This window comes from Salvelinus fontinalis, chromosome 28, assembly GCF_029448725.1.
Source record: "Salvelinus fontinalis isolate EN_2023a chromosome 28, ASM2944872v1, whole genome shotgun sequence".
Classification (NCBI taxonomy): Eukaryota; Metazoa; Chordata; class Actinopteri; order Salmoniformes; family Salmonidae; genus Salvelinus; species Salvelinus fontinalis.
Genome location: NC_074692.1, coordinates 30518395 through 30532356, shown reverse-complemented (window position 1 = coordinate 30532356; position 13962 = coordinate 30518395). Strand labels below are relative to the sequence as shown.

Here is a 13962-nt window from a genome sequence, read left to right as displayed (position 1 = left end):
TCCTTTATTTCCTTGTTACAAACACAAACGACCCAGCCCAAACAATGTGGTAGCGTTTTCACTCAGAGGACTTTTAACAAAGGCTCCTTTTATTCAACTTCATCGCCCTCGTTGTTATATTGTGAAACCACCAGCATCAGATAAGCTAAAAATAGTGGTTATATGAACACTCACAAAGCAGGTTGAAAGTTAGTGACAGGAAACCATGTGATGTTGAGAAGCAGCAGTCACAAATAACATAAGTAACTACACAGTAAGTCACTGCGTAGTTACCAAAGATCGAAAAGTAATTTCAGTCAGATTCATTGTGGGGTTAAAATTAAATAACAGCTCAATGTTTATTGAATTATTTGGGTTGTTTACAAAATGTGTCAGTACAGTCACAGTATCAATAGTATTACATAGCATTCAAAAGTGCAGGTAGGTAGCATAGCTGTTAAGAAGACAAAAAGGACACTGGTTAGAACCCCCAAACTGTCTAGGTGAAAACTCTGTCGATGTGCTCTTGAGCAAATTGCTCCTGTAAGTCACTGGATAAGAGTGTCTGCTAAATGACTCAAATGTAAAAAGTGCCTGCCTTTTAGCATGTAATGAAATGAAACATCATAGAGAGCATAAACAGAGAGGGGATTATATTACAAAAAACAAACAAAAAAATAAATGCCGTTTTCATCATTTGTAGCTGAGTCCAGACTGGCTTATGTGGCAGAACAGAGTCACGGAAAAACACATGCCCAGGACCTACCAACATTGAAAAAACAAAATGGATGTGTTAGTCTACATGGTGTTCTGGTGGAGTTTTCATTTCCAACTAATACATGTTTAAAAACTCATGCAACAGCCTCCCAAATGGCCATACATAGTGCATGGTCAAAATGAGTGCACACTGCATTACATAGGGAATAGGGTGCCATTTGGGACACAATACATATATCTTAGAAGCTATACATGATGATTGATACATATAGTTGAAGGTTTATCGTGGTCAGGAATAAGACATGTTTGTCATGTGAATGTGGAAAAACCTGTCACTGACCCCCTGTATTAACAAGTATGGGAAGATGACTATACCTCAATAACGCAGAGCACAATCACAGCAACTCCAGTGGCTAGGAAGTTCTCCTCAAACCAGGCCTTCAGCTTATTGTAACAACCCTGAGATGAAGAAGAGAAAACATTGCTGAGTGACAGCTATGTTTTTTTAATGTACAGTAACAGTCAAAAGTTTGGACACACCTACTCATTACAGGGTTTTTCTTTATTTTTACTATTTTCTACATTGAAGAATAATAGTGAAGACATCAGAACTATGAAATAACACATATGGAATCATGTAGCCACCCTTTACCTTGATGACAGCTTTGCACACGCTTGGCATTCTCTCAACCAGCTTCATGAGTTAGTCACCTGGAATGCTTTTTCAACAGGAATTCCCACATATGCTAGGCATTTGTTGGATGCTTTTCCTTCACTCTGCGGTCCAATTCATCCCAAACCACCTCAATTGGGTTGAGGTCGGGTGATTGTGGAGGCAAGGTCATCTGATGCAGCACTCCATCACTCTCCTTCTTGGTCAAATAGCCCATTCACAGCCTGAAGGTGTGTTTTGGGTCATTGTAGAACATCATTGTAAATAAGAATTTGTTCTTAACTGAATTGCCTAGTTAAATAAAGGTTAAATAAAATAAAAAATGTCCTGTTGAAAAACAAACGATAGTCCCATTAAGCGCAAACCAGAAGTATGGCGTATCGCTGCAGAATGACTTGAATCTAAATGAATCACTGACAGTGTCACCAGCAAAGCACCCCCACACCTCCATCTCCATGCTTCACGGTGGGAACCACACATGCGGAGATCACAAAGACACGGTGGTTTGAACCAAAAATCTCAAATTTGGACTAATCAGACCAAAGGACAGATTTCCACCGGTCTAATGTCCATTGCTTGTGTTTCTTGGACAAAGCAAGTCTCTTCTTATTGGTGTCCCTCGGTAGTGGTTTCTTTGCAGCAATTTGACCATGAAGGCCTGATTCACGCAGTCTCCTCTGAACAGCTGATGTTGAGATGTGTCTGTTACTTGAACTCTAGGAAGCATTTATTTGGGCAGCAATTTCTGAGGCTGGTAACTCTAATGAACTTATCCTTTGCATTAGAGGTAACTCTGGGTCTTCCTTTCCTGTGGCGGTCCTCATGAGAGGCAGTTTCATCATAGTGCTTGATGGTTTTTGCGACTGCACTTGAAGAAACGTTAAAAGTTCTTGACATTTTCCGGATTGACTGACCTTCATGTCTTAAAGTAATGATGGACTGTCATTTCTCTTTGCTTATTCGAGCTGTTATTGCCATAATATGGACTTGGTCTTTTACCAAATAGGGCTATCTTCTCTATACCACCCTTCCTTGTCACAACACAACTGATTGGCTCAATTGCATAAACACTTTTTTGGTTACTACATGATTCCATATGTGTTATTTCATAGTTTTGATGTCTTCAATATGATTCTACATTGTAGAAAATAGTAAAAATTATTTTAAACCCTGTAATCAGTAGGTGTTTCCAAACTTTTGACTGGTACTCTAGTTTTATAGTTCAGTTCACTTGTTACCCACATGAAAGGATATTTGTTATTTTTTTAGTTGATTTTTTTTATTTCACCAGGTAGGCCAGTTGAGAACAAGTTCTCATTTACAACTGCGACCTGGCCAAGATAAAGCATAGCAGCGCGACAAAAACAACACAGAGTTACACATAAACAAACGTACAGAATAACACAAAATAAAAGAAAAATAGAAAGATCTATGTACAGTGTGTGCAAATGTAGAAGAGTAGGGAGGTAGGCAATAAATAGTCCATAGAGGCAAAACTAATTACAATTTAGCATTAATACTGGAGCAGATGACGATGTGCAAGTAGAGATACTGGGGTGCAAAGAGCAAGAGGGTAAGTAATAATATGGGGATGTGGTAGTCGGGTGTGCTATTTACAGATTGGCTGTGTACAGGTACAGTGATTGGTAAGCTGCTCTGACAGCTGATGCTTAAAGTTAGAGAGGGAGATATAAGACTCCACCTTCAGAGATTTTTGCAATTCGTTCCAGTCATTGGCAGCAGAGAACTGGAAGGAAAGGCGGCCAAAGAAAGTGTTGGCTTTGGGGATGACCAGTGTCATATACCTGCTGGAGCGCGTGCTACGGGTGGGTGTTGCTATGGTGACCAGTGAGCTGAACTAAGGCGGGGCTTTACCTAGCAAAGATTTATAGATGACCTGGAGCCAGTGGGTTTGGTGACGGATATGTAGTGAGGGCCAGCCAACGAGAGCATAGAGGTCACAGTGGTGGGTAGTATATGGGGTTTTGGTGATAAAACGAATGGCACTGTGATAGACTCATCCAATTTTCTGAGTAGAGTGTTGGGGGCTATTTTGTAAATGGCATCGCCGAAGTCAAGGATCTGTAGGATAGTCAGTTTTACGAGGGTATGTTTGGCAGCATGAGTGAAGGAGGCTTTGTTGCGAAATAGGAAGCCGATTCTAAATTTCATTTTGGATTGGTGATGCTTAATGTGAGTCTGGAAGGAGAGTTTACAGTCTAACCAGACACCTAGGTATTTGTAGTCGTCCACATATTCTAGGTCAGAACCGTCCAGAGTAGTGATGCTAGTCGGGCGGGAGCGTGTGGGCAGCAATCAGTTGAAGAGCATGGACTTAGTTTTACAAGCATTTAAAAGCAGTTGGAGGCCATGGAAGGAGTGCTGTATGGCATTGAAGCTCGTTTGGAGGTTTGTTAGCACAGTGTCCAAAGAAGGGCCAGAAGTATACAGAATGGTGTCGTCTGTGTAGAGGTGGATCAGAGAATCACCAGCAGCAAGAGCGACATCATTGATGCATACAGAGAAGAGAGTCTGCCCGAGAATTGAGCTCTGTGGCACCCCCATAGAGACTGCCAGAGGTCCGGACAACAGGCCCTCCGATTTGACACACTGAACTCTATCTGAGAAGTAGTTGGTGAACCAGGCGAGGCAGTCATTTGAGAAGCCAAGGCTATTGAGTATGCCGATAAGAATGCGGTGATTGACAGAGTCGAAAGCCTTGGCCAGGTCGATGAAGACGGCTACACAGTACTGTCTTTTATCGATGGCGGATATGATATCGTTTAGGACCTTGAGCGTGACTGAGGTGCACCCGTGACCAGCTCGGAAACCATATTGCATAGTGGAGAAGGTACGGTGGGATTCGAAATGGTCGGTTATCTGTTTATTAACTTGACTTTTGAAGATTTTAGAAAGGCAGGGTAGGATGGATATAGGTCTATAACAGTTTGGGTCTAAGGTGTCTCCCCCTTTGAAGAGGGGAAGACCATTATGTGGTACCATTCCATTTCAATTCCAGTCAACTCAGAAAGTAAACCAAATTCTAATTCCAATTCAAAATGTTCATCATTGAAAAGCATTGAAAGGAATTGGAAATGGAATTTCAGTGTACTTTCTGAATTGACCCCAAGCCTGGCAGCATATCTCTTTCCAGTATACCGGCTGATTGATGTCACATTGGGTCTTGGAGCAGCAGGACGCAGGCATTTTATCCTTCCAGTCACTTGAGTTATGGACCCCACAGCACTGGAACTACATGTATGTAATAGAATTAAACATGACAAAAGCAGTGTTATCAACACATGAAACAACATCACATTTCCACTCACTTTTGTTCACATGCCTGGGAGGGCTAAAGAGGGAGTATACATGTTTCATTGTAAAGTCTCAGTGTCTCCCTATAAGACCTGGTCATGTCACTATATAGTACATAAGGTACCATTTGGGACGCACACTAAATGTTTCTTATATATATTTCACAGCACACGCTCACCGTGGTCTGAATGATGTCCCAGTCACCCGTGCTCATTGTTGAATTCCCACCTTTAGCTGATTCCCGGGACTTCTCCAGACTGTCTGTGAGATCCCTCTGTAGGAAGCTGCCAATCTAAGCACACACATTAATTACTTGGCAGTATGTCCATCTCATAAAACGCTACCTGATTATCTCCTATCATCTTTGAGCTTTCCTCACAACAATCGCCCTCTCTTAATCCCTGATGTTCCTCATGTAAATTAGTATTGTATTAAAGTTCTCTTCTTCACTTCATTTTCTGTCACCCCTCTCAAACCTCCTCCCAACATCCCAGTGCCCATCTGCTATATCTTACCTTGCTCTCATATAAAAGCAGTAGAAAGGCTGCAGTCAGCTCCACCAATATCAGAATGAACAGCAGGATGAAAAACTGAAAATCAAGAAAAGTACAAGTGTTTGTAAGTCATTTTAATTTAAGCAAGGACAGTGAATGATCCCCACCTGGGCAAAAACTGGTTGAATCAATGTTGTTTACACGTCATTTCAACCCAAAAATTCAATGTGATGACGTTGAATCAATGTGGAAAACTGATTGGATTTGAAAAAATACATCAACGTCAGGGAATTTTGTCTTTTTTTCACCCAACTTTTAACTTAAATCCAACGACAGGGTGACATTGTTGGATGATTTCATGTTGAATTCATGTTAGACAACTCAACCAAATGTAAATCAAAACTAGACGTTGAACTGATGTCTGTGCCCCGTGGGATGAGACCAATGTCTCTAAAAAATATATAATTATGTCAAATGTGAGACCTACAGTGACAAGGAGGCAGCGGTTCTCTTTCAGGGCCCCCAGGAACCCCAGGAAGGACACACAGGTCATGATGATGCCAATGATGAAGAGCATGTTGGCAATGTTCATGGAGGACAGGGATGGGATGAGAGACGACACCTTAGAGTTCATCATCATGAACACTCCAAAACCAAACCCTGCAGTTCCACAGATCTGACAAGAACCAAACACAACAGCATGTGTTCAACATACAGCACCAGTCAAAAGTTTGGACACACCTACTCATTCAAGGGTTTTTCTTTATTTGACGATTTTCTACATTTTAAAATAATAGTGAAGACATCAAAACTATGAAATAACACATATGGAATCATGTAGTACCAAAAAACTGTTAAACAAATCAAAATATATTTTATATTTGAGATTCCTCAAAGTAGCCACCCTTTGCCTTGATGTCAGCTTTGCACACTCTAGGCATTCTCTCAACCAGCTTCATGAGGTAGTCACCTGGAATGCATTTCAATTAACAGGTGTACCTTCTTTTCTTCTCAATGCGTTTGAGCCAATCAGTTGTGTTGTGACAAGGTAGGGGTGGTATACAGAAGACAGCCCTAGTTGGTAAAAGACCAAGTCAATATTATGGCAAGGACAGCTCAAATAAGCAAAGAGAAATGACAGTCCATCATTACTTAATACATGAAGGTCAGTTAATACGGAATATTTAAAGAACTTTGAAAGTTTCTTCAAGTGCAGTCACAAAAACCATCAAGCGCTATGATGAAACTGCCTCTCATGAGGATCACCACAGGAAAGGAAGACCCAGAGTTACCTCTGATGCAGAGGATAAGTTCATTAGAGTTACCAGCCTCAGAAATTGCAGCCCAAATAAATGCTTCACAAGAGGTCAAGTAACAGACACATCTCAACATCAGCTGTTCAGAGGAGACTGCGTGAATCAGGCCTTCATGCTGAAAAGAAACCACTACTAAAGGACACCAATAATAAGAGACTTGCATGGGCCAAGAAACACGAGCAATGGACATTAGACCAGTGGAAATCTGTCCTTTGGTTTGATGAGTCCAAATTTCAGATTTTTGGTTTCAACTGCCGTGTCTTTGTGAGACGCAGAGTAGGTGAACGGATCATCTCTGCATGTGTGGTTCCCACTGTGAAGCATGGAGGAGGAGGTGTGATGGTGGTGTGGGTGTGCTATTCAGAATTCAAGGCACACTTAACCAGTATGGCTACCACAGCATTCTTGCAGCGATATACCATCCCATCTGATTTGCGCTTAGTGGGAATATAATTTGTTTTTCAAAAGGACAATGACCCAAAAGACCTTCAGGCTGTGTAAAGGCTATTGACCAAGAAGGAGAGTGATGGAGCGCTGCATCAGATAACCTGGCCTCCACAATCACCCGACCTCAACCCAATTTAAATGGTTTCGGATGAGTTGGACCGCAGAGTGAAGGAAAAGCAGCCAACAATAGCTCAGCATATGTGGGAACTCCTTCAAGACCGCTGCAAAAGCATTCCAGATGAAGCTGGTTTAGAGAATGTCAAGAGTGTGCAAAGCTCAATGCAAAGGGTGGCTAATTGAAGAATCTCAAATATAAAATATATTTTGATTTGTTTAACAATTTTTTGGTTACTACATGATTCCATATGTTATTTCATAGTTTTGATGTCTTATAACCTGTTTGGGCTGCAGGGGCAGTATTGAGTAGCCAGATAAAAGGTGCCCATTTCAAACGGCCTCGTACTCAATTCTTGCTCGTACAATATGCATATTATTATTACTATTGGATAGAAAACACTCTCTAGTTTCTAAAACCGTTTGAATTATATCTGTGAGTCAAACAGAACTCATTTGGCACAAACTTCCTGACCAGGAAGTGGAAAGTCTGAAATCGATGCTCTGTTCTACTTCCTGCCTATAAATGGGCATGATACGTATGAGTATACATGCACATCATTCACCTTCCCCTGGATGTCAAGAGGCGGTGAGAGAAGAAATTTAGTGTTTATCTTGGTCTGAAGTGGAATATAAGCTCTTTGTATGACGTGTCCCCCATTTCCGGTTTTCTGGAGAGCGCGAGGCGGTACCTGGATTTGCCTTCTGTTTAGCTGCCGTTATAGTTATAGTATAGTATCTACTATCTCCGGCTTTGATTTTATTTGATACATGTGACCATATCATCGTAAAGTATGTTTTTTCAATATAGTTTAATCAGATTATTGAAATTTTTTCGGGAGTTTTGCCGTGTTCCGTTCTCTGACTTTGTTGACGATGGAGCGATTCGTGCCACTTGGCTAGTGCGCTTGCTAAATCGAGAGGGAAAGTGGCCGTTCTAAATCCAAACAACGACTGTTCTGGACAAAGGACCCCTTGTCCAACATTCTGATGAAAGATCAGCAAAAGTAAGAAACATTTTACGATGCTATTTCATATATCTGTCGTGCATGTGAACTAGTCGTCGGCGCCCAACGTTTGGGTTCTCAGCTATACCGAAGCTGGATGTCGTAATGAAGTTATTTTTTAGAATTCTAACACTGCGATTGCATTAAGAACTAATGAATCTATCAATTCCCATACAACATGTATTTTTTAGTTATGTTTATGAATAGCTATTTGGTCAGAATATGTGTCAGAAAAAGTGTCAGAAAAATATCAGAACGTTGTGGGAAATAGTAGCTACGTTAGCAGAATGTATAACCACTGATTTCAGCTCTAAATATGCAAATTTTCAAACATAACATAAGTGTATGTATAACCTGATGTTATAGGACTGTCATCTGATGAAGAATATCAAGGGTAGTCAAAAATTATATATCTTTTACTGGTTTGTTACGATCGCTAACCTTTTGCTACTGGGAAATGGCATGTGTTTCTGGCTATTGTGGTAAGCTAATATAACGCTATATTGTGTTTTCGCTGTAAAACACTTAATAAATCGGAAATATTGGCTGGAATCACAAGATGCCTGTCTTTCATTTGCTGTACACTATGTATTTTTCAGAAATGTTTTATGATGAGTAATTAGGTATTTGGCGTTGGTGTCTGTAATTATTCTGGCTGCTTTCGGTACAATTTATGATTGTAGCTGCAATGTAAACTATGATTTATACCTGAAATATGCACATTTTTCGAACAAAACATAGATTTATTGTATAACATGTTATAAGACTGTCATCTGATGAAGTTGTTTGTTGGTTAGTTAGGTTGGCTTTGTGCATGCTACCTGTGCTGTGAAAAATGTCTATCCTTTTTTTGTATTTGGTGGTGAGCTAACATAAATATACGTGCTGTTTTCGCTGTAAAACATTTTAAAAATCGGACATGTTGGCTGGATTCACAAGATGTGTACCTTTCATTTGCTGTATTGGACTTGTTAATGTGTGAAAGTTAAATATAAAAAAATATATATATTTTGAATTTCGCGCCCTGCACTTGAAGTGGCTGTTGTCATAAGTGTACCGACGCCGGGCTGCAGCCATAAGAATTGTTATTCTACAATGTAGAATAATATGTGCCAATATATCCTCCAAACACTGGCTTCGAGGGCATAATCACTTTAATACAACGGGTTACCAACATATTTTCATTAAAAATATTATTTTGCTGAATTTATTCATACTATTTCATCCTTCCACAAGATATAGTCCTGGTATACAAATCTAGGGTTGCTACCCAAGCCGGCTGGTCGTTTGTTCTATCGTTTCGGTTGCTAGAGACGCGACCCAGCCATCCAGTCTTTTTGTTCTGTATCTATGGACGCAGCCCAGTCGTTCGTTGTAAATGTTCAATTGCCATACTGGCTGGCAACGTTCTTATCCCTTGCTTACTAGCTAGCCAACTACGGCTAACAATTACGTCAAAAAGCGCATCCAGAATAACAGCAAAGAAGCTACATTTGCATAAGCTGTTTTCTAGTGACATTTATTTAAATACACAATAACAATGGGCTAATGAGGCGCCATTTCACCTGGCATAGAAAATGTGTTCTCTTGTCAGAACACTATTGTTCAAAGGAGCTAGCCAACAACACAGCTAACACAATCACTTCAAACGGAAGCTGGAAAGAGTGCAAGCTAGCTGCATTTCGTTTCGTTTTACCTTTTATCAATTGACATTTCTTTGTATATATCCATTAAAAAAATACCGGATGATTCATGATTTCAACTGTCTGAGAAACGCTGCCTGCGTGCCTGTCTCGTCACGACATGTTCATTACTATTTGACAGCTGGAGATCGAATTTGAATATTGAAGCAGTGTTGCAAATGTCGGAGAGACAGACAGCAAGTTTTATGCAAATCTCCGCTTTTGAAAACTAAATGTTAGTCTAAAAAAAAGTCAGATGGAACAGAGTAAATAGCCATTTTAAAGTCATAGATTTAGCCGGTGGTAACTTGTGGAATAGACACCAGCTGGAATGCGGTTTTAACCAATCAGCATTCAGGATTAGACCCACCCGTTGTACAAATTGTGATAAATGGACACTGAAATATTGAACATGGGTTTTTATCTCATTGAGGGAAGGAAGAGTAGAAGGTAATAGATGGATGTTTGGGATACGTACAAAGCACACAAAGTTAACCACACACATGGTGTATTTCAAACACTTGAGGCAATTTTGAGCCATTTCCCAGAAGTGCGTTCAGACCTGAAAAAACAAAACAAGAGACAGATAAACACTCAATGTGCCAACAGATCAATGAAAAGCGTGTCTTTAACACAGAAACCATCAGTGAAAACAGCAACATACAATACCACACAAATGCACAGCAAAGATTGTTTAAAAACTTTGAGGACACCTCTGAGTCAGATTTGTATTTTGTTCATCAAAAGAAATGAGAAGGAGCATGGTACCATTGTCTGAGACTGAGTAGTGAGGCCATCAAGTGTCACACAGTATGAGGAAATGAGCCTGCTTTATTTGGTTTCCTGTGTATAATACTTCCTTTCTATTTATCCAGGCGACCAGGCTGGTTTTCATCATAGTTTTTACCCTGATGTTTAGACCAAGACAGTTTGATATCGATTCATCTTTGAGGAAATATCTGTCGAAGTAAACCAACATCATAACAATATTTCATTCAACTGCGGGATGAATGTGGGTAGAATTGTACACCTTCTTCAGGTTAATATACTGAACAAAAATATAAACGCAACATGGAACAATTTCAACGATTTTACTGAGTTACAGTCCACATGAGGAATCCATAATCCATGGATTGCACATGACTTGGAAGGGGCAAAGCCATGGGTAGGCATAGGCCCACCCACTTGGGAGCCAGGCCCAGCCAATCAGAATATGTTTTTCCCAACTAAAGGGCTTTATTACAGACAGAAATACTCCTCAGTTTCATCAGTTGTCTGGGTGGCTGGTCTCAGACGAACCCGCAGGTGAAGAAGCCGGATGTGGAGGTCCTGGGCTGGCGTGGATACACATGGTTGGCGGTTGTGAGGCCAGTTGGAAGTACTGCCAAATTCTCTAAAATGACGTTGGAGGTGGCTTATGGTAGAGAAATTAACATTCAATTCTCTGGCAACAGCTCTGGTGGACATTCATGCAATCAGCATGCCAGTTGCACGCTCCCTCAAAACGACATCTGTGGCATTGTGTTGTGTGACAAAACAACACATTTCAGATTGGCCTTTTTTTTGTCCCCAGCACAAGGTGCACCTGTGTGTAACGATCATGCTGTTTAATCAGCTTCTTGATATGCCATACCTGTCAGGTGGATGTATTATCTTGGCGAAGGAGAAATGCTCACGAACTGGGATGTAAGCAAATTTGTGCACAAATTTTGAGAAAAATAAGCTTTTTGTGCGTATGGAAAATTTCTGGGATCTTTTATTTAATATAATGAAACATGGGACCAACACTTTACATGTTGCGTTGATATTTTTGTTCAGTAATGTGTCCAACCCAGTAATCCTCTGAAACCATGCTGTGTCTGTAATTGATAAACATATTGAAATTAAACTATTTCAATGTCAAATTTAAAATGTACTTAATTTCCTTCTTGACATTCAAGCTAATTTCAATTACTGCCAAATTACCTCTAAGAGCCTAAGAAACCCCAAACTACCCTACCTTTCTTGTTATACCACATTTATAAAATGTCTTCAAATAGATGTTTTCAATAATACTGACAACATTACATTTTAGATTGTTCTCAGACACGGTTTAATAAGTTATAGTTACTCTCTCTTTATTAACCCATGACCAATGTCTCTTATCCCTTGGTTAGCTATCAAATCAATTTTATTTATATAGCCCTTCTTACATCAGCTGATATATCAAAGTGCTGTACAGAAACCCAGCCTAAAACCCCAAACAGCAAGCAATGCAGGTGTAGAAGCACGGTGGCTAGGAAAAACTCCCTTGAAAGGCCAAAACCTAGGAAGAAACCTAGAGAGGAACCAGGCTATGAGGGGTGGCCAGTCCTCTTCTGACTGTGCCGGGTGGAGATCATGTGGACATTAGCTATGTCTATTAGATCAATAGACTCATGCAGTAAGTCACTCATAACAATCAAAATACAATCATATGTCCTCTCTGTTTTATAACCAATAAAATATAACTTTCAATTAAAGATGATGACATTGAGACGTCATTAAATTCCTGTGAGAATGGTATCGATTGAGCTTTAGTGAACTAAGAAAATGTCAACCTTGGGCTTACCTTGTCAGTTGAAATAGTGATACAAGTGTAACTCAAGCCCAAAACCCTCTACAATACATTGTTTAGAGGATGTACTGCTCCTTTGACTTTACCGTACTGGTATTTTCCATTCTCATTAGACTCTGAAGGCAAGGGGTTTGTCAGTTCATTCTACTTCCTTATTCTGGGGCACACTGGGACAAATCTATACTGAGAACTTGTGTCGTGCATTTTAAACTAGCAAAAGGAAACACACAAAGTCTAAAGCTGTGGTAACCCTTTTCTACCAGTGGAGGGGAATTTGGCACCTATGTTTTCAACTATAAATAACCAATGATCCAAAAATATTTTCTGAAGTAAAAACTGACTCATTGTTGTTTCAATCATGCCTACTCTGTAAGAGTGAAAATGTGCTATGCACATCCACGTTTTGAGAGGTAATCAATGGTTTAATACACAGGTAGGAGCAGTCAAAAATGTAGATTATTATTGTTTACATTAAAAAAAATCTGTAAATTTGAAACAATCCCTGTAACATACATATATATTAGTCTCTCAGGTGAGATTCATCCAGAATGAAATCAAAACATGAAAATACAGAATGATACCTGAAAATGGCTCAGTCTCAATGGCAACTGTTCTTGTCAGATGCTTGGTCATTATGCTAAGTACTCATAACATAACTTCTCTCAAAAAAGGTACCCGATTGCTTTGTGTTCTATTTACAGACAAAGTGAATGAGATCCTGTATTGCGTAATAAGCCAGTTGAAAGTCATGGGTTCTTCTTTTACTTGTAACCAAATCCATTACGACTGAAGTGTCAGAAGATGGGGACGGTGAAACACAGGCAAATCAACTGCAAACAATAACAGAAACATGTTCTGGATGCATAGTCAGCACATTTGAACTAAGACCACAGACAGTCTTATAGACTAAGGAAGAGGAAACAGGCTAAGTAGAATGAAGAAGATGGTGAGAATCACATTGGCATCCTATTCCCTATATATAGTGCACTACTTTTGACCAGGGTCAATGGGCTTTAGTCAAAAGTAGTGCACTATATTGGGAATAGGGTGCCGTTTGGGACACACACATTGATCCAAATAAGTAAAAGCGTAGAAAGTGTACTGTACCTGCAGAATGAACAGGGGTATGACACCTGCTCCAGTGCTGAGAAAGTTCCTCCCCAGTTCCTGAGCTTCATATGACGGCCCAGAAAGAGACAGAGGTTACGTTGTTGTGACTGTTGAACTATGTCACCTCCTGTTGGGCACACCACGAATCAACTGCACCCATGGTCCCAGTGAAGATTGACGGACACGACACGGAAGCTCTATTAGACTCCTGAAGTATGGTTACGCTCGTAACCACGTGCCTGCTGAACCAGGAGACCGAACGGGGTAGGGAGATGTCATTTCCTGTGTTCACTGTGACACAAAGCGGTATCCAACCGGATGGATCAACATCGTAACACCACAAGGGAGTTGCCAGATGATGGTGGGTGCAGTACCAGAGTTGCCGGTACCTCTCCTAGTGGGACGGGATTGTCCGCTGTTCGCGGCCCAATGGGGTCACGAGCTGAAGCAAAAGATACGAGCTGGCCGAAGAAGAGAGCGGGGACGACCCATCGCCTGTGTGGCCCGGAAGC

General features: G+C 40.5%; 1 protein-coding gene across 3 annotated transcripts; it reads right to left on the bottom strand.

Moving 5' to 3' along the window:
• Positions 1 to 313: 313 nt before the first annotated feature.
• Positions 314 to 13326, bottom strand: LOC129826582 (leukocyte surface antigen CD53-like). Of its 3 annotated transcripts, XM_055887483.1 has the most exons (8): positions 12335 to 13323; positions 10223 to 10306; positions 5666 to 5854; positions 5200 to 5274; positions 4863 to 4976; positions 4529 to 4621; positions 1072 to 1155; positions 314 to 741 (listed from the first exon to the last, which is right to left on the bottom strand). In XM_055887483.1, exons 2-8 carry the CDS (start codon positions 10283 to 10285, stop codon positions 673 to 675), a joined length of 687 nt encoding a protein of 228 aa, XP_055743458.1. In that variant the 5' UTR covers positions 10286 to 10306; positions 12335 to 13323; the 3' UTR covers positions 314 to 672. The 3 variants fall into 3 exon arrangements, with proteins under 3 accessions (XP_055743458.1, XP_055743459.1, XP_055743460.1); XM_055887484.1 differs by lacking the exon at positions 4529 to 4621 and having other exon boundaries at positions 12335 to 13326; XM_055887485.1 differs by lacking the exon at positions 10223 to 10306.
• Between the last annotated feature and the right edge of the window lie 636 nt (positions 13327 to 13962).